Here is a 25600-nt window from a genome sequence, read left to right on the forward strand (position 1 = left end):
TTTGCAGAATACATTACCACAAGGAACAAGAGCAATTGTAAGCAGCAGTCATAATGAACTAGCCTGGGAACTGTTTAAAAGACAGCCGAAATAAAATGCTCTGTACGTTAAATGGCATAAGACTTCAACTGCGTATTCCATATAATTTAATTTTCATCAGATTATGGTACACCAGAGTGAAGCAGGGCAAAACCTATATTAAGTGATGCTTCAATCTTGGACAGATACCAATAAACTTTGGGGGAAATATACATTGCTGGGCCTATAATAATGATGAAGACTTACTCAGCTTTTTATACTTTCTTTGTTGCTATATAATATATCAAGGTGTGTTTCTGATCTGACTGAGGAAAAAAAAGCCAAAACCCACAAACCTATATCATAAAAATATGTCAAGAAATTAGTTGTAACGTGAAAGAAAGCCTGAGGAAAAAATTAAAGATTTCAACTCTAATGGAACATAGAGTCAGTGCTGAACCAGTTTTGTTAGTGTAAGGAAGAGACACTGAAGCAACATGAGTTGGGGATAATCTGATTACCAGTGTTTAATACTTACAGACATCTTCTCAAGCAGTTTTGATACCCTCAGTCCTTGACAGGTCCCACTATAATAATCCATGGCTGGATTATTTTATGCCGCACTGTTAACTCAGATAATTTATTTTTCTTTTAATTCATGGACAAAAACTTTGTCATGTATCACTTTAGACAGTCTAACAGAGAAGTAAAATCTTTTCAAATGGACTGAAAATATCAAGAGTGTTTGTGCTGTGGCTAGCACAGTACAGCCTATCTTGAACAAGTAAGCTTCCATGTGAGGGACAGGCTTGCATCTGTGAATTTTTAAAATTTTTAATGTTTTTTAACAATGTTTTTAATATCGGTGTGTGCAAGCTCAAGCTATTCTGGAAGAAAAAAAACCCACAACTTACAGATGCACATCAATGTGTCTTAAAGTTATGCTACAGAAGTGACATGCTATTTTATTTGTGTGGTGTCTGATCACCCCAGTGCAGGGGCTCATTTCCTATTATATTTAATGCATTTTGGGATCACTGGCAAATTGAGAAAGCAGAGGAGGGCAGAAAGGTTTATCCATCCCAAAGCTTGCACTATGACTGTGCAAGCCACAGCTCCATGATTTATGCCTTCACTAGACTGCACAAACTAAACAGGGTGGAACTGGATCTGCATCAGAGGCTAAGGGTAACCTATGAGACTATGGAAATTACAGTGTGGATTCACAAAGCAGCATTCTTCCCACTGAAAAAGGTCTAAGCTAATGCCCTGACACAAATGATTGTGCTAAGGGAGTGCAAGGCATGGAAAGGGGAAAAGATTAAAAAATTAAGGTCCTCATTCACTGTGGTTATCAAACTTGCAGAGAGCTATGCACTTAAAATTGCTTTGATCATTTCCAGAAAAGAACTTATTATTCCTTTTTTTTCCTTTTCTCTCACTTCACATCTACTGTAAAACTGATCAAGTGCCTGTTTAAGTGGCAGGCACCTTCCTCCCCAGAGACGACAGTATTTTAATGATTTGTCAAGTGATCCACATCGAAATACACATTATTTATTAGTTATTCTGCACTTCAACAGCCAGTTCCATTTGGAGATGGAAAGCAAGACGTTAGAGATGCTAATCAATAAAGTAGTCATTATTGATGACAATTTCTTCCATTGAAGCAGTTAAGAATATTTGTAATTTTTGTCAGCTGTTCCTTAAAATCCCCAAGACTCAAATGTAATTTTATCATTACAGTCTCTCCTTTAATAGAGGGGGGTGGATTTTCCTTGCAACAAAAGAAAGTTAGATTATGTATGGGAATACTGATTATTCAAGCTCTGTTACACCCAAAAATGGAACTCTTTAATGTTCTCAAAAATTGAACTGTCTTGGGAGTCACTTGAAACAAAATCAGGTAAAATAAAATGGAATTTAAGTCCCACTTTAAATAGATACTAGTCCCTCAGTCCCTGCAACATTTTTGAGGAGTAAGTGACCATTATCCCCATACTTTGCCCAGGAAAAGACTGTCTTGCAGCAAGGTTAAATGACTTACCAAAGCCATAGAAGTGCAGCAGCAAATCAAGGGAAGGTGTTTTAGGTTTATTTTTGATCCACACCCTTTTTATTAGGTCACCACAAAATGCCACCTTTGTTATGCAGATTTCTTGCTCCAGCAGGATTACTTCTAGTAAGGTGTTACTTAAAAAGAGGGGGCAACCTTTTCCTTTAATAATGGACAAATGTGACACTGACAGGAACACCAGGCTCACAGAAAACCTTATCCCACAAACATATGTGAAGCTGAGTAAACTGAATGCCACCAGATTGTTAATATGAGGAAAGTTTCTCAAATTCATTTAATGGATGACAAATTTAGGCATAAAATCTTGGTACTACTGGCAAATTTCCAATGACTTCAGAAGGGTCAGCACTCTGCTCTCTGAAGTCTTAAGTTTTAGCCAGCTGGTAGCACATCTTTCACCCCAAATCAAGTGTTATACTACTGAAGTGACTCAACAACTCACAGTATCTGTGTAATTTAATACTTTCTACAGACTTACTTCCAAATGGAAGACATGGCAAGAATGAGCTGTGTTGCATAAATAACCTTTATTACTGTGTAGGTGCCTGGGGTGTTAAGCAGTGACAACACCCATTGCGTAGAATTAAAGACAGGCTTTAAAAGTTTTCCAACACATCCCCGAAAGGAGATGAATGGAAATGTTTACTATTGGTTTGCCGCCAAGTAGGGATTCCTCTTTGTGGAGGGCTGTGCAAGATTACTGACTGAACTACTTTTCATTGACAAACATTAGCTTCAAGTCTTTTTTCCACGCTCATAAAGCAAACATGCAGCAAAGCAGTCTCTGCCTGGTTCTCCTTGAAAGCCCACATATTTTCCAGTGCACCTTGGGCTTCAGAAAGGCAGGCTTGCCTCCTTCTGCTTCCTTTGTGTGAATCCTAATTTACAGTCCGAACAAGCACCTCGCTATAAAAGGCTTGCTTCTCCCCGCTCACTTCCTATTTCCCACAGTTAAGAAGAGTTTCAAATAAAGGATTCACGGGCCTCCAAGCTTACAAATTAGCCAAAGTAACACTCAGAGCATTAGCAAAGACTTTGTACTCAAAATGGTAAGTGAAAGGCCTAGAGAAATACAATCAAATTAAAGCAGGACAAAACCTAATGCAGGAAGTCTCTCCAAAGCTGTTTTTAACGTCGCCCATAACAAATACATTTGGTTTAGGTACAAATGTATTTGAGTGAAAACTGGGTAAATGCCAGCAGCTGCTTTAGAGACATTTGAAACTGTAAGAATCTGTTGGCTAATTGTTTGGTCTGGGCACCATGTTGTAGTACAACCTATTAAGTGCCTGAATTATTTAAACTCAGGTTGCACTTCTGTACAGGTTTTGAAACCTATTCTGATTTAATACTGCTTTCAATAGTGTTACCATACAGCTTTATTTTCTACTTTCTGACAAGTTGTTCACTCCCCCAAACCTCAATCTTAACATAAAAATGCAGTTTCCCTACCAACTTCAGTGGCCAGTTATTTATACTTTACTCTGCCCTTTGTGTTATGGTAGAACAGAAAGAAAAATCTTTCTTCCACAGGCAAGACAGTGCCAAGATTGCTGGATGTGACGGAAAAAAAGTCAAGGATGGGTCAGTTCTAGTTTGGAGGAACATTCAACTGAGCAAAACTGAAAAACTGAATTGAAACTTCATGTCTCCTTGTCTGCCATAGGAGAATCCACAGCCCAGAACTGCTTCTGGCAGGCTCTGATGTCTTATCTACATTTTGGCCATGTTCCTCTAAGAAGAGCTTTTCACTATTCAGTTAAAAGAACCACCCTCACTCAGAGTGATTGATCAGCTCCTCTCTGTTAAGAAAATTTTATAAAGAAAAGGTGTTCTCTGAAGGGTGAGACTGAAACTCACAGTTGAAGGTCAATCCTCAGCACAAAAATAAATAAAAGTCCACAATCTCCTGCAAGGGGAGAGAGATAGAAAGGGGCAATAAGCAGTAACTTTTTTCATCTGCTCTTTCAGTCTGGTTGGGTCCAGCTGGAGGTATTATAAGTGGCCTAAGTTTTGATCTGCAAAAACCTTTTAGAGGTAGATGCGTGTTACTCTCTGAGTGTCCACTCTACTGGTAAATAATGAGATGGTTTTGCAGCAAGCGGAACTAAGGTGCTTTTTGCCTCCTAGCTTGGAAGTAACAGCCTTCATTCTCTAACGCATCTTTTCTATACCAGTTAGGATGATGAGAAAGAAGGAGAAGGTAGGAAAATAAGCAAGAAGTAAAACTGTCTTTTTCATATAATACCATCACTGCAGGAGGCTGTTCTCAAAAGAGGTAACAATCTGCTAGGACAACATTCTCAGTAAAAGTGAAACATTATCATAACTTAGATGGTTGTTCAATTGTTCCCCACTGTACTCTACTTCTGTGGATATTTTAGCAAAACTCAACAGTATGTACTACAAATAAGTAAATAAATGTCATTCCTCTGTTGTGCTTGTAGGCAAAAGATTTGAATTGTTCAGTAAAAAGAAGGATTTGGGATAAACCTGACTCGTGACCAGGACAATTTCTAACATTGCACAGTCAAAGTTAGTAAAAATTGTGGCAGGAGCAGGCATCTAGGTGCCACTACACTGATTTCTTGCTGGGAGAGTCCTCTCTCTGCTCAAGCAAGGGCCAAAGACCGCTGTGCAGCTCAAAGGGAGGTGATGGCAGTGGCAAGGAGCAGAGTCTCTGGCTGCTGTCCTGGCTCTCTCTCTAGCACATGGGATGCAGAAGCCCTGACCCCCCTTCCAAAGGCCAACAGCTTGCCTGGCAGCTGCAGGAATTGTGCTTCCTGAGGATTTAGAGCAAACACACACCTTCAGCCTTTAACAACTGACAGCATGGCCTCAAGCAATCATAGGAAAAAGGAAAGGGAAAAAAGCAAAGCTCTCCCTGGCTAAGTCAGAAGACTTAGCCATCCTAGAAGTTAATTCCCATGACAGAAGTTTTACACCCACACTCCAAATACATAAATCAAACAAGTCAACATTTGTTCATATATACCCTCCTCCATCCCTTTCTAACCCAACCGTGCTGCTGGCACAGCTGGTGCTCAGCTGAACAGGCAGCATAGTAAATGGCAGCGGCTCAACAAGTCCTGGCACTTTGGTTCTCACTTTGGAGACTGTATTCTTTTTGGAAACCTTGATCATCCCCAAATCAATCAGGCTTTCCGTTACACAGGAAGTTTGTAACTTTTTTTTTTTAAATATTCCTCTTGCCTCTTTTCACAACAGTGAACTATTATTAAAACAGATGTAACTTTTAAATCAAAATGATCTCCTTCCTCTCATGGTACAGTAATGAACCATGTGCACAGTAAGGCATGAAGGAAGTGAGCAGTTTAGCGGAGTTTAAGGCATGCAGGAACATTGCTGAAGAAACTTCCTCAAGTCCATACCAGGGATCATGTTACCAAAACAAAAATCTTTGGCATTTTTATGCTGTATTTTACCACCTCCCACTATATAATAGACAAATGGCCAGGAGGAGATAAAGGAAAACAGGTGGGGTGGAATAAAAAGTAAGACTGTTCCATTTCACATGGTGATGATCAGCTGTTTCATAATAAACCATCATGGTTTGTGGGGAACTTTATACTATTTTACTGTTAAATAAGGGGATGAATTTATATAATTGTTTTCTACCCACTTCTTCTTCTACCATATCTTCCTGCAGCTACAGTTAAAAATGCATGTATGTGCATGGGACAAAATATTTACAGTGTTGTTCTATCAAAACTCAGAATAAGGCCACTGAGAACCATCAGTAGATGCTATTTTTTTCTATGTTATATTTTACTTAAACCTATCAGTTTGACTTTTTTTTTTAAATTATTGTTTCAGAAGAAAATAAAGATGAGGAAGGCAACCAAAGGCTCCAAAGTACAGCCAAAAATACAGCAGGAAAGTTTTATAAAATGGAGTTATAAATAGGCAGGCCATAATTCTGTCAGTTTTGAGATAATAGTTGCTTTTGAAATCTCTGTTGTGAAGACCAAAAGAAACACATTCACAGATACCCTGACCATAATTAAACAATTAACCAGTATCCACATTGAGAAAAGGAGGTGGAGGAAAGAAGGGTCTGTACCCGCTAGTGATTATCTAATGCTATACTATTTCAATCTGAAATGACAATCTTACATTCCTAAGTAGGTCACATCAGTGTTAAAAAGAATGCTGAGGCTTCTTTTAGAATGCAACAGCTTTACTGAAATATGTTTTTACCATATGTTTTAATTAAAAATATAGGGGTTTCATCCAAATAGGTTTTGAGGACTGTTATATGGGTCAATTTATTAAATCAAAAGCAGCAGAAACAATAAACATAATATCCATGAGAAATTAGTTGTATCTAGCATGTTTGAAATTCCCTATGCTTTTTAATATTTCTTCTGCTGAAATGTTTACAAGAAACAAAAAAGGTCATGTTAGGAATTCAACACCATCTGAAACGTGGACTGAGAGCGTCGTCAAGATTAAAAAACAAAGAATAACAAAAAGACTACTCAAGAGTTGAAGAAAATGCCTTATGGAACGGGAACAAAAAGAGGTCAGTCATTCTCCTTCACCTGTCTACCAGAAGACTGGAAGGTGATTTGAGCATTGTGAGTAAATGCTTCCTGGGGAGAAAATAGTGGTTTTTAAGGAGTTCTTTAATTAAGCAGAGAAAGGCATAACAGGGAATATGGCCAGATATTATCAAGCTTAAAATAAGGGATGCTTTTAGCAGAGATGCAATTAATTCTGAAACTAACAGGTAAAACAGTGGATTTCCCACCACCCAATTTACTATCAACTGATATTTTCTTAACAAGGGAGGATTATCAGGAGAAATTATCAGATATTTTAGGGCTGGTTATAAACAGGAAATCATTGAGAAAGCACTCAATGATTTAACAATCTCTTAGGAAAGCTGGTGTTGTGCCTCAGTGAGTGCAGATTTACATCTGAACTATTTGAACAAAAAGGCAAGGTAAAACAGAAACATCTGTGCGTGCATGAATATATGTAAATATAAAAAATGTTCAGGCCTTCCTTCTGCATTATAAAGAGGCAAAGAACATCACAAACCTATTTTTTTTTCCATTTACACTTGAGCAGTAACTCAGATGTAGAATTTCAGGCCCTTGGAAATCCATACCCCACAACTCCAACTCATATTAAAGGATTTTGCTGTTTGAAATCTGCCTGGTGTCACCTGGATCTGAGAGTCCCTGTCCCTGTGCCATGACCCTGACCATGACCCAACTCCAGACTGGTTTCCACTGAACAGATACCCAGACGCTGTGTCAGGGTCTCTCCATCAAGGATGTGTCAGAGCCAGCATTACCCCAGCCCTTCATGTTTATCTGACCTGACTCTTTAATTGATGAAAGGCACCGAGCCTGATAACCAAGCCTGGTTTTAAAAGGTTCAGTGGGGCTGTTTTGCAGAAGACAATGTAATTGCAGGCAGTGACACTAAATGAGAGATCCTCTGAATTTTAAGTTTTGCCTCTGAACAATTTCTTCTCTGAACAATTGATCTGTGTCCCACATTTGGGTCTTGGGAGGATGAGAGGTATAAAGTCCATTTATACAATCAATAGCAATATTCCCCAACACCACAGAAGCACTATTGTATTTTGGACCATTATGGGGTGACACAATTGTCAAAATTTATGCTTTGCTGCCTGTGATAGGGACTCCCTCAGCTGGAGGAAGGCAAATTACTTTCATGTGAGCACGAAGAGAACAAAAGGAGAAGTAACGCTTTGAAACCTTCAACAGCCGATTCTTTGCAGCCAGATGGAAAGGCTCTGAAAAATATCCCCTCCATTAGTTATCGGTGGTCTCAAAGGATGAGGTTTTACTTGAATGGAAAAATTATTAATTTTTATAGCATATACATTCCACTAAAAAATTAATAACTTGCCAAGAAAGGAATGTGATATTCTACCTGAGTCGTGGCAATGTTTGTTCCATCGGTGACCTCCACAGTCATATTATACATTGACCTCTGTTCTGCATCCAAGGGCTTTGCAACGACAATAGTGCCCACTCCCTTCTCCGCGTCGAAAGAACTATCGTAATTCCCTCCTAATTGTTGCACAAAAATACAGTTAGATTAGCCATCTCTGGAAAATTTCCACTGAAAAGTGGACATATCTGTTTACTGGCATCCATCTTAATGGTTTGCCTTAGCATACACAGTATATCTAGTGATACTTCTTTGTTCATAACTCATTTATATTTCAAAGTACAGTTTGTATATTGGAAAGCAGATATCACTAAAATGCATTGCCAAAAAAAAAATCTAGCAGTATATTTAAGTAAACCATAGTCAAGTCTATAAAAAGAATCAAGTGGCCATAAGTCCATAAGATGTGTGTCCTTGTAGTTTGGATAATGAACATGAAAAATTATCTTTTTGTATAAAAATCATTCAAGGGTGTTTTATTCTACAACTTTTATTTTTAGGAAATTCTCACTGATGCTTCTGGGTACAAAGAACATCATCTGAGTTTTTAAAAATTGCAATTATAATCAATTTTTAAAATGCAAATAGAGATTTGTTAAGTTAATACCAAGGAAAATGATAATTGCTGGCAGCAAAGGTCAAATTTTACTAGTCTTTTAGGAATTATTCAATAGATCTGACAGGATACACATCCTGAATTCCTTTCCATAAAAAAAACCTTACAAAGCACTGTTCTAATACTAACATCCCCTTTTCCTGTTACACACTGAATGATGCAGCAGTGGGAAAACTCTCCCAAGTCTCAGGTGAAAGACCAAAAAAAAAAAGTCTATTAAAAAGGAAAAGAAAGCTATAAATGATTTGAGATTGAAGAGTTACAAGATTTCTCACCCACGGTTACAGTTTATAAATTAGAACCACTCATTATTTTCAAAAGAAAGCACACACTCCCTGCTGCTAAGCTGTTTCTTACTCACTCATCTATAAAGTGTAATTTACTATTAGTTGAGTATGAAATTTTTGGAAGCTGGGGACGAGGAAAGGTGGAACACAACACTGTTGACAAACGAACTCTTGAGGTATATTCATCACACAGCAAATGCAATGTCACTAGCTACATTCCCTGACAACCCAGTTCTACAAAGAGGAAAAGCCTTTCAAATCACACTGGCTATAAAACTTACATAAGCTTCTCAGACCTCAAGATGAGGTCCACAGATAGAAAAACACTCATTCCATTGACTTTGCTGTGATGCAATATGTATAGAGATATATATGTGAATGGCTGGTATTATCACAGAATGGCTCTCATTTTATGGCTGGGGACAGAGAAGAGAACAGGAGAGTCTCTTCTACTCTCCCATCTGCATGGTTTGCTGACTGAAAAGTGGTCTTATTCTCAGAAGCAGTCATGAATTTAGTGAGAGAAAAAAGGTTTTGGCATTCAAAGAAGTTGAAGATGAGGAGGAACCACAGCAAAATCACAGCCTCTGAATTCCTTAATGTGAAGAAACCCTCACTACTACCTCTTGCACAGGCTATTGCAAAGAAAGAGTAAGCTGGAAGAACCACTGCTCTGTCTGTACTTGCCTTGGAAGCCATTCAGGCATTGGGAGAAGAAAGAGGGAGGAGGAATAAAAGTGCAGGTAACCACTGCAGAGGAAAGGCAGAATTGGTGAACTTGTGCCCACTGAAATCATCCAAATGCAGTAGTTTCAGACATGCCACCAGAGTTCCCTGTGCTGAATATATGTATATACGTATATACAGATATAAGCCTAATAGATGCAGTTATGGTTCTCCAGGAAAACACTGACACTGGATCTGCTGTGATTTATGGTGGACAGAGACATTGCTTATTTCTTACCCTCCTTCTGCAAGCCCAAATTTCATGGTTTTCTCAATTTATATATATATATTTAAACACTACTGACACTAGAAAAAAACAAGCATAATTGCCCTTGACATTTAAGCAATAGCAAGGTATTTGGACATTGATCATATCTTCAGTGTTCTTTAAAAAAAAGGAAAAAAAGTTAGTCTAGAAGAAAAAGTTTCTCTCCCAATTAATGTTTAAAATTGATTTACTTAAGAAAAATTGCACCATGAAAACCTCCTTTGAAGAAAAGAGTTTGAGATTCATGCAAGGAAATCTCTGCTGAAATGAAGCTAGCCTTGGGACAGTAGGCTCTTTATAAAGAGCATGTTTCATGCTGATAATCATGAAAACAAAGTGGAAGTCTGTACTTCAAGATGCTTAATAACCATCTTAATGAGCAATCAAAAATTATATGCTATCAACTGGCTTACAATTCCAAAAAAATCCCCTGCCTTTAAAACTTCCAAAAAGTAACATAGAGGGATTAGCAATAGATGTTTTAAACAACTGTTGGCTCAGAGCTGCGTTCGCAGTCTATTGCAAATACACCAACTTTGTCAAGCTGTTTTCATTAAGTGAAGTATATTCTTCCCCAGCATAAGAATTTAATCCATCATGTGAGTTTTTTATACATTTGTCACATCTTCCAAAATGGTCTAGTGACAAATTAATCTTGGTTGCCAGCCACCCCAGTCTACCCATGTAACTAACCAGGCAATGCACTTCATTTTACATTGAATCGTTTCCTATTAGACAAGGCAGAAAGTGCATCAAACACTGAGGCAGAGATGGATCAGAGAGCATCCTGCTGTGAGATTTGTGATTACAATCTATTTTGGAGTGAAACCCTGATTTATTCATGATTCGGTATGGTACATTTTAACACACCATGGTTAGATGAAAAACCACGCAGATGGCTGAACTTCTGGGAATAATGTCTGAGATACTGGGTCCTGCCTCTCATCTGCAGTATTAGAGGTAGTCTGGAAAAAGTTTGTACTGCTCCTCAGCTTTCATATATACTCAAAATAGGTCCTCAGATGTGTTAAGTCTTCACAAGGCCTACTGTGAAGCACCCAGAGAAGCATCTATCACAATCATCTTTGAAAGATGTATGGGTGCTGGAGTTGCACGAAGAGACAGATAAAATTCTTGTGCAAAAACAAATAGGAATCTTATCTTAAAAACTCTTGCAGCTGGGAAATTGTAAAACCACTTCCTTCCAAAGCTGCCCACGTTGAGGTTGAAGGGCTGAGCCCCTGGGAGGTAACAGCTGAGAAGGTGTTGGCTTTTGGAGTACTTGAAGTTGGTTTTTGAAAGCATGCTGCCATGTCTCTACCACTCTTTTGAAGTGAGCTCGACTGCAGTGCCATAAGCTCCCACAGTATCAATTTTACTACTGGCCATTTAACATTTTCTTTGATCACAATCTTTGGATGAAAGAGGGCTAAGGATGATGGCATTTTGTTCAGCTGCTCAATTTTATTAATGTGAATTTTCATTACTTATTCTATTTTCCAGAATACGGCACGTTTTCCTTTTTATTGTCCACTAAACCCTTCTTTCAGATACAAAATATGTAGAAGTTGTCTTTGCTAATGTGCTTGCAATTGCATTAGGAAAGAAATATTTCAAATGAAGATAATACATCAAGAGTTCCTCAGGCACTTTTGGAAAATCAGTGATGAAGGCAAGATGATGGAACTGGCAAGTTTGCTAGACAGGATGTCCTGAGAAAGCATTTTAACACCGAATAACCTCAGAGAGATGTGGATTAGCTGTTGTCTGTAATACCATTGTAGGTTAAAATGTAATGCTGATATATCTTCAATACAGATTAAAGGCTTTCCTTAAGATACTCTGATTAGACTGAAGTGATTAGAGTAGGGCTTCATGAAACTTCCACATTTACTTCCAATGCCATCTTTGGATGAAAAGACTTATCATGGTGGGATGATAGAAATTCATGCAGAAAGCACTTTTTCTCTCTAATTGACTGTTAAGATTCCCGAAGTCACCTAGCACAGATAGTTACGTCTACACTTTGGACACCTAAAGTTAAGTGAGATGATTTACACCCTTACTTTCTTGACGTTGATCTCAATGCTCTTGCATAAGCTCTGGAAGCATTAAATTTTTAGAACTAGTAATTTTTTATGTTATTTGAAAGCATGTTATAGTTCATACAGGATTTTCCAATTCTAGCTGTTATCCGGACAGCTGTAGAAACAGTCCCTGGTACAAATGATCTTATTAGCTGGCCCTCAACTACGGATTTTTAGAACAGCCCCAATTTTCAATTTAACAGATAGTATAGTACACTTAAGAAGATCTCTTAAAATCAAACCGAGATAGCTCTGAGCCAACAGACTATAGGTTGGGTTCTTGGTATAGAGGTGGTTATATTTTTTGGCTGAGTCTGGAGTGTTTGTTCTTAGCTTATTTCTTGGCTTCATAGTCACGGTGAGCATATTTTTTTTTTCTGACAAAAGTCCCGTGTGCTTTGGAAAGAATTAATTTTCCTTTTAATAAAAAAGATATCTAAAAATCCCCAAACCATTGTACCTTGCAAAACTAACAAGAGAGGTGCAATGGACAGACCAAGGAAAATGTCCTGACCTGTTAGAAGGGGTTTCTAAAGGTCAGCAGGAGAATTTGCCTAAGGCAAGATACAGTGCAAATCTTACATTCCCACAGAACGTGGGCTCTGCATCTCTGTCCTTTCGAATTTCAGTGCTGGGGGCTTTTAATTTTCAAACATATTCCTCTTATACTGTATTTTGCTGCAAGCAAATAGTTTTTTTGGTAGTACTTTTCCTAGATGTAGATTGTTTTTGGGAAGATGCTGAGCTTCCCTATATTTCTGTCAGATGCTGATACACAGTTTAAGATGGGATCATGCTTCTGTGAGAAATTATTTTCACCTCTGAGAAGAAAACTTGGAGGACTTGTGGGCAAATGAGTCCCATGTGAAGACTTTTTTCCATCTTTTCCAGTGGAATGATCCAGAAAAGTGGGATTGAATACACATCTCAGACATATTTGATGACTGTGGAGAATGACTTGTTCAGTCTTAGACGCGAAGATGGATCACACTGAACTCTGTAGGACATCCCCAAACCAAATACAAGCTAACACCTGGCAAGAGTATTCCTTGATTGGTAGCAAACAACATACATACTTCATGTTCAAACTTAATAGAGCCAGGATATACTGAGATCCTCACACAAGTCTCATTTGGCCTACCAGACCACAATGGACAAGTGGACAAGAAGAGAAATACAGGAGATGATTTAATTTAGAGAATAGTCTCCTAAACCACATTTTCTCAGGGCAAAGATTCTTACTTGTCTTGTCCCAAAGTAATCTAACAGCAAGAACAGTGATGATAAATTGGGCCAATTGCTACAATTCTCACATTGCTCAGAGCAGAGAATTAGAGCAAAAACACAGAAAACTAATTCACCCTGAAATCAGAGGTGAGTCTAAAGTACCTCTAGGATTTTCAGAAAAATCTGCAAAGCCAAAATTTCCATTTCTTTTGTTTTCAAAGATGATGCAATAAACTTAATAACTGTCTCAAGAAATAAAAATTCATCTACAGATTTTGTTAATCATAACAGTAAATATTAGTAATATGACATGCAAATATTATTCTTCTATGTACTATATCATGCTAAGAAGAAGAAAGCAATGCAGACTGAATTTTCAGATAAAACTATTGTAAAGAGAATCAAAGCCTTGAGTTTGCTGCTAAGAAGCTGAAAGCAAGGGCATAAAAAGCAGAAAAAAAAGCAGAAAGGTATTTTAGATAGTTTCCAGAGAAGATTATTCAAAGGAAGCTAGGGAGATACATGTTTTTGACATTAATGAAAATTTGCAACACTGTGAATTAAATGGACAATTAACTAAAATTACTAGATATTGAAATTATCGCCATTTAAGCACCCTTGGTAAAAAGTTCTGATGTGCTTTCGAAGTTTGGCTGCCCTTACAAAGGCACAGGCTGGGGGAAGAAGGAAACATAGAGGGAGGACTGTTTGGAAAACCAGAGAGATGTTGTGCAACATGCTACTTAAGCAAAAACTAGCACCATGCAGCTTAGCTCCAGTGTCAAAGTAGTCATCACACTGTTCCCACCACTAACAAAGGGAAAGGCAGAAAAGGATCAATTTATGTGGGAGAAATAAAGGTCTCTGACTTATCTTGGAGTTCCCATTGAAAATTAGTTTCTCATAAATGACAATAAATTTAACACAACTGAAACAACCTATCTTTATGGCTTTCACATTGTGGGATCTGCATGAACTGAGACTGGTGTTGAATGCAGTCTAAAAACAGAAAGTGGGTATGACATCTCAACTATTCCCAATTAAACAAACAAAAAAACAGCTAAGCATCCTGTCCCTCTCTAGTCCATAAAGGGAAGATGATCTCGCTGACTACAAGGCAGCTCTTGGAGCTGATTAACTCAAAAACAGTTACTTGAAGTGTATATAATTTAGGTGCAAAGTTGGGCAGACAGAATACTATATAGCCAAACTTCATCTGCCCTCCATCCTCATTTTTTTTTAGGTGGGAGAAAGTGCACGTTATGCATTAAAAAAAGAGATCCTCTGGAATTCCAATGTACATTGAGTTTGAAAAGGTCATAAAGATAAAGGTCAAGCTGCAAACTCTATATTAAACCGTGCCTCTACAAAAGCCTTCAGGGTTTTTGTTGACATTACTGTGAACTATGCACGGAGGTTCTGAATCACAAAATACCAGATGGAGCAGGATCAGGTCTAGATTTTACAGCAGCACAGAAACCATCTCTTGCATCAGCAGTCCCATACAGCCTTTCATACACGACAATTAAATTCTACTAATATCCCATGTCTTTCATTGGGCTTTTCAGAACTAGACCTCAATGTTCCCCAAAAAGGAAAGTGTCAACATTTTTTTTCCCCACATGTTGATACCGAGGAACAATGAGAAAAAGTGGTTCTTGATACTGACACTAAGTAATGGCAGCAAAGATAATCTAAATACACAATGTTCTGCTCTGTAAAACTCTCAGGGTAAGTTTCGTCTTTGCACCTTGTATGTCAAGTGTCTGGAACAGCAAGGTCTTCTGCATGCCCAGGACTGTTGGCTATTCCTATTAAATGACAAACTAAAGGTTTAAATTTTACAATGCTCTCCCTATAATCTCTGTTAGGCAAAAATGAAATATTATTATTATAAGGTGTTGCTTGATTGTAAGTGATTCTAATGATGTAAAAGAATGCAGTGGTAGATCAGGGGCTTCTCTAAGGACTTAACAGATACAGCATTTTAATGAGAGTTGGTGAAGTTGCCATGGAAAGGACCAAAAGGAGTCCAGCAAAAGGTTCAAACACAAAAAAAGGTGTCAATAACATCAAAAAAGATGTATTTCTCCTTGGATGAAAATTAGGGTCAGTGAGAAGGGAATGGAAATGTAAACATTAGCTAATAGACTGCATGTAGGATACTGAAGCAACCGAGGGAATGGAAGGAAAACTATAGGAAACATATGCTGTCTTTCCCCAGGGACTAGCAGGAACCCTAGAACATGATAATAGCTTTGAGTTTAATTTTAATATGGTTGGCACATCAGAAATCATGCTACAAATTCGAAGAGGAAATGTTGCTGTTTCTGTCTTTCATCTGCACAAATTGGCAATAAAGGGTGGATGAAAACAACTCTGAAAGACCCTTTCTCTTGTGGTCCCTGTCCTTCCTGTTGGCTAAACCCATTTGCAAATAGCTCTGCTGAAATGAGAGCCAGGCTCAATCCCTGTAAATAAAGACTGCTGATGCACACTTTCCGCTAAGTCTGTGGGAAAAGCTTTTTGTTTCTCTAATCTTTCATATAGTATTTGCTTTATAACCCTTCATTTAAATAACACCACTTTGTGCAACAGGCGCTCTTTTACATCCAAGGGTATATGAACATTACATACAAGCATCTGCAAATATTAAAAAGCAAAATAATTTAGCAAGGGAAATTCTCACTTTAGAGATGTTAAATGAGTTACTTTAAATGACATAACCAAATCAGCAGTAGAAGTGGGAAAGAAATGCTTAGGAACACTGACTCATATTTCTCTACTGCAACCAACCGAGACCCTTTACTCCCTGTCATTTTAGCAGCTAGTGGCATTTCCCTGTGATTTTAAGACTTCTATGGCTTCTCCTCCATTTTGCTAAGGATATTTATCCCTCCCTATTTTTATAAGGAATTTGATGTAAGGCAATTTTTTGGTTGAAATCTCACATCAAAACACGTTTCTCTGTTTCAGCTTGCATTCAAGACAAACTTTTGGTGGCTCCATTTGTAACCCATATGTTGAGGCATTCCATTCTGTTTCACAGTTAAATGGATGGCACTGGACTGTGAAAAGTTTGAATTAATTATTTGTGATAAACTGTGGAAAATCCGTGAATAAAATAATAATTGGACACAAATATGGTAAAAGCTGTCATAGAAAGAAATGCAGCACAACCATGTGTCGCATCACATCCTGTCACAGGCACTTATGAAAGATGTAATATAAATTGTCTCAAAAAACTTGCAAAAATAAAAGGCAGCCTGGATAGCTGTATTTTAGCAAATGTGTTTGCACTAAGGGTACCTTCTGTTGAACAGTTCTGCCCACAAGCTGTCTGTAGAATATAGAACATCTCTCGAGCATGCTTGCCACCTTGAAGCAGGGCAGTCGGAAGCAGAAAAAAAAGAACAGAATGCAGAAAAAAAGGTGAAGAAAGAGAGAAATGAGGGACAGCAAGTCTAAGTACCATAAATACATTTAGAAATGAGATTAGCAAAGTATGACAATAGAATTTAAATGACAGACAACATTAAGATTGCAGTAAATAACATAGTATGAAAAAAAACAATTCAGCCATACAGCGCTCTTTTTTCAGCTTAGCTAAGGAGTCAAAACAAAAGCAGGAATATTATTATTATTGTTATCATTATATTAAAATAGCATTTTCATTTCACCATTACAAAAGTGGATTTAATTTGGGGGGACCATTTCATGGTTAGTTTTCTTGCTCTCAAAACCACATGTCCATATGCTTTACTTCTGAGGCATCCTCCTCGCACCCAACTTACCGACAATATCAAACCAGAGAGGGATGTTAGATGGCTGCACAGAGACCACCCCGACAATCTCTGTCACTTTATCGCTTTCCATGATGGTGAAGTTGTAAAAGGGTTCATCAAAAGTCAGGGGCATGGGTGAGGGCGCAGGTTTTTTTATCCACTCAATATGGAGACGTGCAGTTGAAGATTTTTGGGGCCGGCCATTGTCCACTGCTTTTATCTGGCAGGTACAAAGAAAAGAGGGCTCAGGCTGAGCATCCCAGCTTGGCAGTTCAGACCTAATTTTATTGCATGACGATAACTTCTTGGAAAATGGCCTTTGTAATCCTATATGTAAAATCCCAGGAGGAAGATAAGCACTTATTTCTCTAGTCTTACTTTTTTTTTTTTTTTTTTGCATTATGCTTTAACTTTAACTCAAACAAATGATTTTAAACAGAAATGTTTTGTTTTAAAAATGCTGGTGTATGGCCTCTTGGAGATGCAATTCAAGCACTTCCCACACAGCTCCTCCTCTCCAGAACCAGTTTCCCTCTCCAATTGCATCTTAACCCAGCTCCTTCTTGCATCAAAGCTGGAAGCTTTATAATGACCCTTTGTGAGACCATGCATTTGCAAAACATGCTCACCCAGAGCATGTTTGATTGCTTTTAAATGGCATCTGTGTTGCAGATAAGACTGGTATTCCTTATATTGCTTTCCTCAGGATCTTTAATTGAGTTAAATAAGTTTCAGGTCATTTCCCCCATCCTCCATAACAAATCTAATTTAAAATATTGCCATATTTTATTTTATATTATTTCTCCTCTCTGTCATGTTCATTAGGAGTTGCTCTGCTTGGTGCTAATTCTTTTTATTATAAAGTCCTCTAGAAAGATGAATAGACTTGATATTTGCATGGCATGCTTTATGGATTTAGCACAGCAAAGACAAGATGAGCAGCAACAAACACTGGGCTTAAGAGAAGGGTGAATGCAGGTTACAAAATGGGTGCTTAGGAAGATAACATCAATATTAATCAAAGGGATTTTCTTTTAAAACTAAAGGAAATGTTTCTGGCTATATAGGACCACTGGTGTAAATATGCTGTTACTATACCTGTTAAAAATGAGAAACAATTTTTTTTTTTCTGAAATACTTCACCCTGTGTCTTCCTCTCCTAACACACAACACCCTGCTCCATTCTAGGCAGGCAGGCCCTTAGGAAAAAGATTCTGAGGGTGTGATGAGCAGTTTCAATGTAGAAAATCTTCCCTTGTTGCATTATAATAAGGGTCAGATCTCAGATATGACTTCAAGCTCTCCAGAGGGAAAAGTACTCACTCACACGAAGGCTATTCTACTCTGATACTAAGTATTTCTCAATATTTTGTTATTTATTCATTTTCCTACCACAGTTTCCAACATTATGAAGATATTTCAACAGAGGCCTGTTACTGTAAGAGACATCACTTCCTTTACAATGGGTCAGACCATGGACCTCTGACAATTTTTTCCAACTCCTTAACTACAACTTACTGGCTTATTTCTGTAGATGAAGAGTGCTCATTCCAGTCTTATATTGCTTTATATTAACCCCACCATATTGTATTCTCCCTTTCTTTGACTTTGACTACATAGTTTGAGTTCTGAAAGAACTTTGATGAAGATGTCTTTTAAATGAAATTGCTGCCACACTTAAACTCTTTAATATGTGGAGAAGGGCACCAAAACACAGAGTACACAGTACTCCTCCTCTCTTGAGTGAAGCCACCTAACTGGGATAGTACAACTGTGTCCACAAAAAAAATTAACACCCATTCATAGCTGTATCTGCCCAGTCCAACATGATACAATTTTGGAAGCAGACAACTGCTTGGTCTTTATTTCTGTGTATTCAAGGAAATGGCTTATGTCAACAAGTTGTCTTAATACTCTGAGAGTAGTTCACTACCTGCAATAGTATGAATGATCTCAGACTCAATTTTTGCACAGTAGTTGTATATGAATACTAGATTTCTTAATACAGTCAGATCTTACATATAGGTCATACAGTAAAAACAGTCATATATCACTCTTTATACAGGAGGGCCTATTTCTAAAAAAAAAGTCAGTCAAATCATGGGTTTGTATGTCAATGAAAAAGCACTTACTGTTAAGATGTCATAACTCCCTGCTGTGAACTGCTTTCTGGAAGAAACCATCCCTGTTTTGGGATCAATAAAGAACTTCCCATCATCATTTCCATCCACAATGCTGTATGAGATTTCTGCATTAGGGCCTTCGTCTTTGTCAAAAGCAAAAGCTCTGTAGATTGGCTCCCCTCTTTTCTTACGGTCCCGCTCTGGCAGCTTGATCTGATAGACTTTCTCTGGAAACTGTGGTTTGTTATCATTCTCATCCAGAACCTGGACCACCACCCAAACGGAGGACTGCTTGGGAGATGTGCCCCCATCTGAGACGGTTACCTGAAAAACAGCATTAGAGGTTATTCTGAATAGCTTACAACAGGACTTCATAAACTGGAAAAAAACATAAACCATGAGGAAATGTTGCCCTCCCCAAATCTAACCTGCACTGCAGTTTACAAAATCTTCTGTGTACATGAGACATGCTCACTATAAATGTGCTAAGTGCTTAATTCAAATTTGTTCACAATAGCAAATCCAGGAATCCAGAAAATTTCTTACTTTTGACATGAACCTGGAATGGGGAACGTGCACTCCAGGAAGCTATTCTCAAAACATGTATCTCAAATTCTGCAAGTTTATCTCGGAAGGGAGAACTGGAATTAACCCATTAAGCAGGATGCCTACTTTTTTTGCAAACATATTTTAAAGTTTCTTCAGTCATGGAAAGAATTTGAAAGATGTATTCTTTCTTAAATCCTAAAAGAACCTCTGTCACCTTTTTTTCCCATTAATTATTTGGAATTTCTTAAACAACAAAAGAATTTCTGTCAGTTCTTTTCATTCATTATCTGAGATGTGACAGCTCATTAATTCCAAACCTGCTTTATATGATTGTAAGGAGCACAGAGAGGCAGGCAACAAAAAAAATTCTGATGCATTTTGTAAAGAGTGCACTGTGCTGCCAGAAACATGTAAGAAATAAAATCTTTGAGATGAAAGTTAATTAGCAATTTAGCTGCAACTTAAACAGAATTACTAATAATTTTCAATCTGAAACACCATGAAAATGAAATGATTCAAGATCAGCAAGCCCTCAAGAGATTTAATAATATGCCTTCAAAATGAAATCAATATGTTTCAAACTTCTCTCTCAATATTTCGATTGCATTTTTTAATGAGAAAGAAATAAGGCAGGAACTTATTTCTGTTTGCATGAAAGAAGTTCAAATTTCATTTTCAGTTGCATATGCTAACATGCTGAATCCCACAGTAACAATTTTTGATGATAGTGAGCCAAGATATTACACACCCTTCCCTGCCGATAGTGATCATCACACATTGACTGGCTTGCTGGTTAATTTCTTCATGTTTTACTTTTCCTTAAAAATTTCTGTGTTCCCTTGAAAATCTAATAGTCCTGATATCTAATCCTTAGGCAAAGCAAATTTTTCTGGCAATAATGTCCTTTGGCATTGTCCCATCCTTGTGTAAAGAAGTCTAAACTTAGGATAATCCTGATATAACACTGAAATCAGCAGAAAACTCATATTTTCTCTAAGAAAGGTAAAAGACATTTTCCATTTCCTGTATTTAACTCTACTGAACAGCATTTATAATGTTGAAAGGCTGCACACATGGCTGTGAATCTGCCTTTCCAGTCGGTGAGAGCCACACCACCAGAACTTTAGTCTTATCACTTCACCACTTTGGGAGAATGTCAGTACTCCTGCAGCAAACAAAAAGCCAGTTCTGCCAGTTCTCCTATTAAAAGCTTTCAGCAATAAATAACTTTTGTCCCACTATGAGGTTGATCCTGTCTATTTCTGTTCTACTCTGGTGCAACTGGTCAAGCTCTTGGCCAGAGCACAGGTTAACAAAGAAAAACCTTTTTTGGGATTTCTCCACAGATAAAATAATCAATGATGCCAAGTGGTACAGTCTGTACTGCATAGAAACAATCAGAGACACACTAATCCAAAATCAAAAAATGCCAACAAAATGCTTTTTTAAGGGGATAATGTTCTTGCATTGAAAAATATTGGCAAAATTCTGGAAACTCTTGTTCTCTAAACAGATCATACAGCATTTTTTTTAAAAAAAGCATTTTCTTCAACCTGCTATCAGTAATCTACAAAAAAGGTGTGCGTGAGAGAGATAAAGAGTTTACAACTAATAACGATAATAAAATCTCTGAAAACCAAGTGGTATAAACAGTCAAGCAACTATGATGAAAAAAAACCTACTTAACTCAAGAGACTGTTCAAGAAGTGAAGCATCCTCCTGTCTTACCAATACTGTCTCACAGTTTGTTAGGTTACTGCCAAAATCTTCACTAATATGGCATTGTGGCAGTAAATACATGTGTGCATTTGCATGTTTTTGTAAACCCAAATTTGAGGGAAAACTATTCAATAACAGAAAAGTTGCACTGAAAATATTTCCTGACATCTAAGAGAAAATAGTAATGGCTATAAACAAAATGTCAGTTAAGTATAAAAATTAACATAGAAGGCCTGAAGTTAGTCAATTCTACTCAGGATAAAACTTTACATCCCTAGAGAGGAAAATGTTAGGTACCAACTAAGCCTTTTTCCTCTGGGTAACACTCAAAACTTTTTAAAATGACAGGATGCAGCTTGACTCAAAAAGCTCTGAGTGGCAGACACAGGAGCTGAAGTTAGCTCTTTGCAGACATGTAAATTAATTAATTAAGCTTTCCTCACACCAGTGATGTGATTATTTCCCTGACTGTAAATCTGCACCCCAGCAGACCCCTCTTCTCTGCTCCAGTTAGCCTGATTCCAGCCTGGCTATTCAGGTTCAAGCCATAAATAAGGTAAATAAACTGCAAAAATTTCCTCTACCCTGCAAAATAAAAACACTATGACAACACGTGAAAACAAACCAACAAGTTGCTGCCAGTTCAAAAATTGTTCCCAGACAAAAATGGGGAGGACCAGAAGGGTTGTTCAGCACATCACTCTGCAAATACCATTTCCATTAGGACACAGTATCACACCATTATTTAGAGGCCCCTTGAACCAAGTCAATTTGATTCAAACGTTACCATAGTTTTCAGCAAAACCCTTAAACAGCTGAAAATTACAGTGAAAAGTAAGCAGGGAGAGAAGGGAGGTAGGTATGTTCATAGGACAGAGATACAAAAGCTAATTCACAGCTGGTATCTCCGGAAATGTGAAAGGCAGATGTGCAAGACACAGGAGAGCTTGCAGGAGAGAAACTGTAATTTACGGGCAGTGAAGTTGTTTTGTTTAGAAACCTGCAGATAGCACGACAGGGAAAAAAACAGAGAAAAAAGGTGAATGACAGACTGTCTCAATATATGCTTGTCAAGATGTGCCATCAAAAACCAAACAAGAGGTGAATCTCACAGTAATCAAGATGGGAAAATGGTAAGGACCAAAATTATGGCTTTTCCAGAGGAGATGAAGAATGGTTGCTTAGTCAGCATGTGCCTTCCTAAATGCTGAACACCTTCAGACTATGTGTCGAGTCTGGTACCCAGATACAACTGCTGCAGAGAAGCAGCTTCTTGACCATGTGCAAGCTGAGATGGATCGGCCAGCTACTGTCCCCTCTGCCCTTCTGGTTAGATATTGCTTCTCATGCTGTGTCAAGACAGCCTAAACAGAGGATACGACCTCCCAAAGCTGGTATATGGCCACAAAAAAGCTGAATTTGGAAGCTCTAACCAATCATACAAAGAGTTGATCCATTCAGCAAGGGTGAAATGTCTTAAAAGGCATGTGATGACATATTTAATAAGGTCTGAATGCAAGAGACAACAAGAATAATATGATCTTTTATACCACTTTCATGGGGAAATCCTAAGCTTCACTGCTGTTTTCGCACAACCTACAGACAGTTTCACCACAGTTTTCTTCAGAAAATGAGCACTTTCTGTCAGGAATTTACATTTACCCATTGACTTTACTGAAATGCATCAACCAATAGGTATACATCAACCAACATATAGGTATTGGTTATGTGGAAATTTCTTTAGTGGAGTAAGAACATTTACACATCCCTTACAATGTTTCCTTCAGCTGGATGGACCAGGACAAGGCCTCCTCAAATTTCCTCTACTTACCTCAGACATGCATTTTTTGAGAAAAACGCACAAAAATATCTCCTTCTGCAGAGTACAACAAATTCAATGTAATAACAGAATTTTCGAAATCCAAGTAAAACAATGTCCACTTCTTCTGCAGGACCTACTTCAGTAGGTTTGGTCTATAGACATTACCACACCCTTTCCTACAGAATCATAGAATCTGCTGACTTGGAAGGGACTCACAAGGATCATCGAGTTCAACTCTTAGCCCTGCATAGGACCATCCCCAAGAGTCACACCATGTGTCTGAGAGTCTCATCCAAACACCTCTTAAACTGTCAGATTTGGTGCTGTGACCACTTCCCTGAGGAGCCTGTTCCAGTGCCCAACCACCCTCTGGGTGAAAAACCTTTTTCTAATATCCAACCTAAACCTCCTCTGACACAACTTCAGACCATTCCCTCGGGTTCTGCCACTGGTCACCACAGAGAAGAGATCAGTGCCTGCCCCTCCTCTTCCCCTCATGAGGAAGCTGTAGATTGCAATGAGGTGTCCCCTCAGTCTCCTCTTCTCCGTTCCCCAGGACATGGTTGGCCCTCCTGGCTGCCCGGGCACTGTTGAATAAGATTCAATTTGCCATCAACCCCCCCGGTCCCTTTCCTTGGCACTGCTTTCCAGCATCTCATTGCCCAGTCTGTACATACATCCAGGGTTGTCCCATCCCAGGTGCAGAATCAGGCACTTTCCCTTGCTGAAGTTCCTACAGATGGTGATTGCCCAGTCCTCTAACTTCTCAGGTCTCCCTGCAGGTCCTCCCTGCCTTCAAGGGAGTCAACAGCTCCTTCCAGTTTTGTGTCATCTGCAAACTTGCTCAGTATCCCTTCCAGTCCTGCATCCAAGTCATTTATGAAGATGTTGAAGAGCACAGGGCCTCAGATGGAGCCCTGTGGAACCCCACTAGTGACAGATCACCAGTCTGATGTCACACCATTCACTATCACCCTCTGTGCTCGACCTTTGAGCCAACTGCTCACCCACCACAAGATGTGTTTATCCAGCTGTGTGCTGGACATTTTGTCCAGGAGGATCCCGAGAGAGACAGTATCAAAAGCTTTACTGAAATCCAAAAAGATTACATCAACTCTCTTCCCTTGATCAGCCAGGTGGGTTACCCTGTCATAAAAGGAAACCAGGTTTGATAAGCAGGACTTTCCTCTCATGAAGCCATGCTGGCTGTGGCCAATGACTGTGCTGTCTTTCAGGTGTTTTTCAATACCTCCCAGAACAATCTTCTCTATTCTACAGGACTGAGAGATATTCATATTTATGTTCAAATCTACAGGTAAACTACAACGAGATTTCCATAGCAGTGGACCTTCTCAGTGAAAACACAGGTCAATACTGTTAACATACAATGGCTGGAATGTCAGATATGAGAATTTCTTTTTATGACCATGGAGAAGGCATGGAGGAGACATCTACTGTGAAAGTATTGGCTAAAACATAGCATTAGTCTAGCAGACCTCAACGATGGTGACAAAAGTAATTTTCCCTTGAGACAGTAATTTCTTCTATGAATTGAACTGTGACACTTAAATGCAGAAGGTGTAGTTCTTAAATCTTTTCAGAATACAAATACAACTGTCGGGACCACACTCTTGAATTAGAAGTACTATATTGAGTCTCATTAACAAAAGCTCATGACTTCCAAGATAATTAACTCAGCTGGAGGGAGTAGCTAGCAGGGATCTTACTTCAACAAGTACAACAAGACAGCCAGCAGGTGTTTAATGTGAATTATCAAGCCTTAGAAGAACAAGAATCTTCTTCTACATCATTCTTTGGCAGGAGGAAGTACTCAGCCTACCCAATTTTTAAGTTATGAGGAACTGTCACATTATTGTCATTAGCATTGCAAAATGCTGAAGATGTCATATTTGCCTGTTTATTTTTGTTTGTGTGATAACTGCTTAATGCAAAAAAAACTAAGCTGAGATGCTTGCACCTCATGAAAGGTGTGTGCATAATGAGGTCTTCAGGTAAAAGTCTCTCCCTTTCCCCAACCAGAAATGCTAATTTTGCTTCAGAAAACGTTAAAAAAGAGAATCTAGTTGAGTTACTGAACACAGAAAAATGATCAAAGTGATCTGGAGAGCTGAGGCATACCCCTGCTGTTATAGTGACTAATGGGTTTGTTTCTTCTGCCAACACTAAAAGGAGCTGCAATACTTATTGTAAGTCTCTGGAATTCAGCCCAAGTAAGAAAAATAAAATACTATAAGGAGAGCTTATCAAGGGATGCATAGAACTTTAAAGTCAAATGCACTGAATTACTACCTCTGCCTACTTCAGAGATAGACTAAATTTG

The 25600-nt window shown here is 38.3% G+C and overlaps 1 protein-coding gene across 9 annotated transcripts in view; it reads right to left on the reverse strand.

The window, feature by feature from the left end:
• Positions 1-25600, reverse strand: part of FAT3 (FAT atypical cadherin 3) — a 401772-nt gene that overhangs the window by 83284 nt on the left and 292888 nt on the right. For 7 of the 9 annotated variants that reach the window (XM_017819707.1, XM_017819709.1, XM_017819706.1 and 4 more), the window contains exons 5-8: positions 19179-19493; positions 17056-17266; positions 16571-16639; positions 8030-8169 (exon numbers count right to left, since the gene is read on the reverse strand). In XM_017819707.1, coding sequence (XP_017675196.1) covers positions 8030-8169; positions 16571-16639; positions 17056-17266; positions 19179-19493 — 735 coding nt within the window. The remainder of the gene's footprint in view (positions 1-8029; positions 8170-16570; positions 16640-17055; positions 17267-19178; positions 19494-25600) is intronic. The other 2 variants (XM_017819708.1, XM_017819710.1) reach the window with 1 other exon arrangement.

The sequence above is a fragment of the Lepidothrix coronata genome, unplaced genomic scaffold (assembly GCF_001604755.1).
Source record: "Lepidothrix coronata isolate B3197 unplaced genomic scaffold, Lepidothrix_coronata-1.0 Scaffold76, whole genome shotgun sequence".
In the NCBI taxonomy this organism is placed as follows: domain Eukaryota; kingdom Metazoa; phylum Chordata; class Aves; order Passeriformes; family Pipridae; genus Lepidothrix; species Lepidothrix coronata.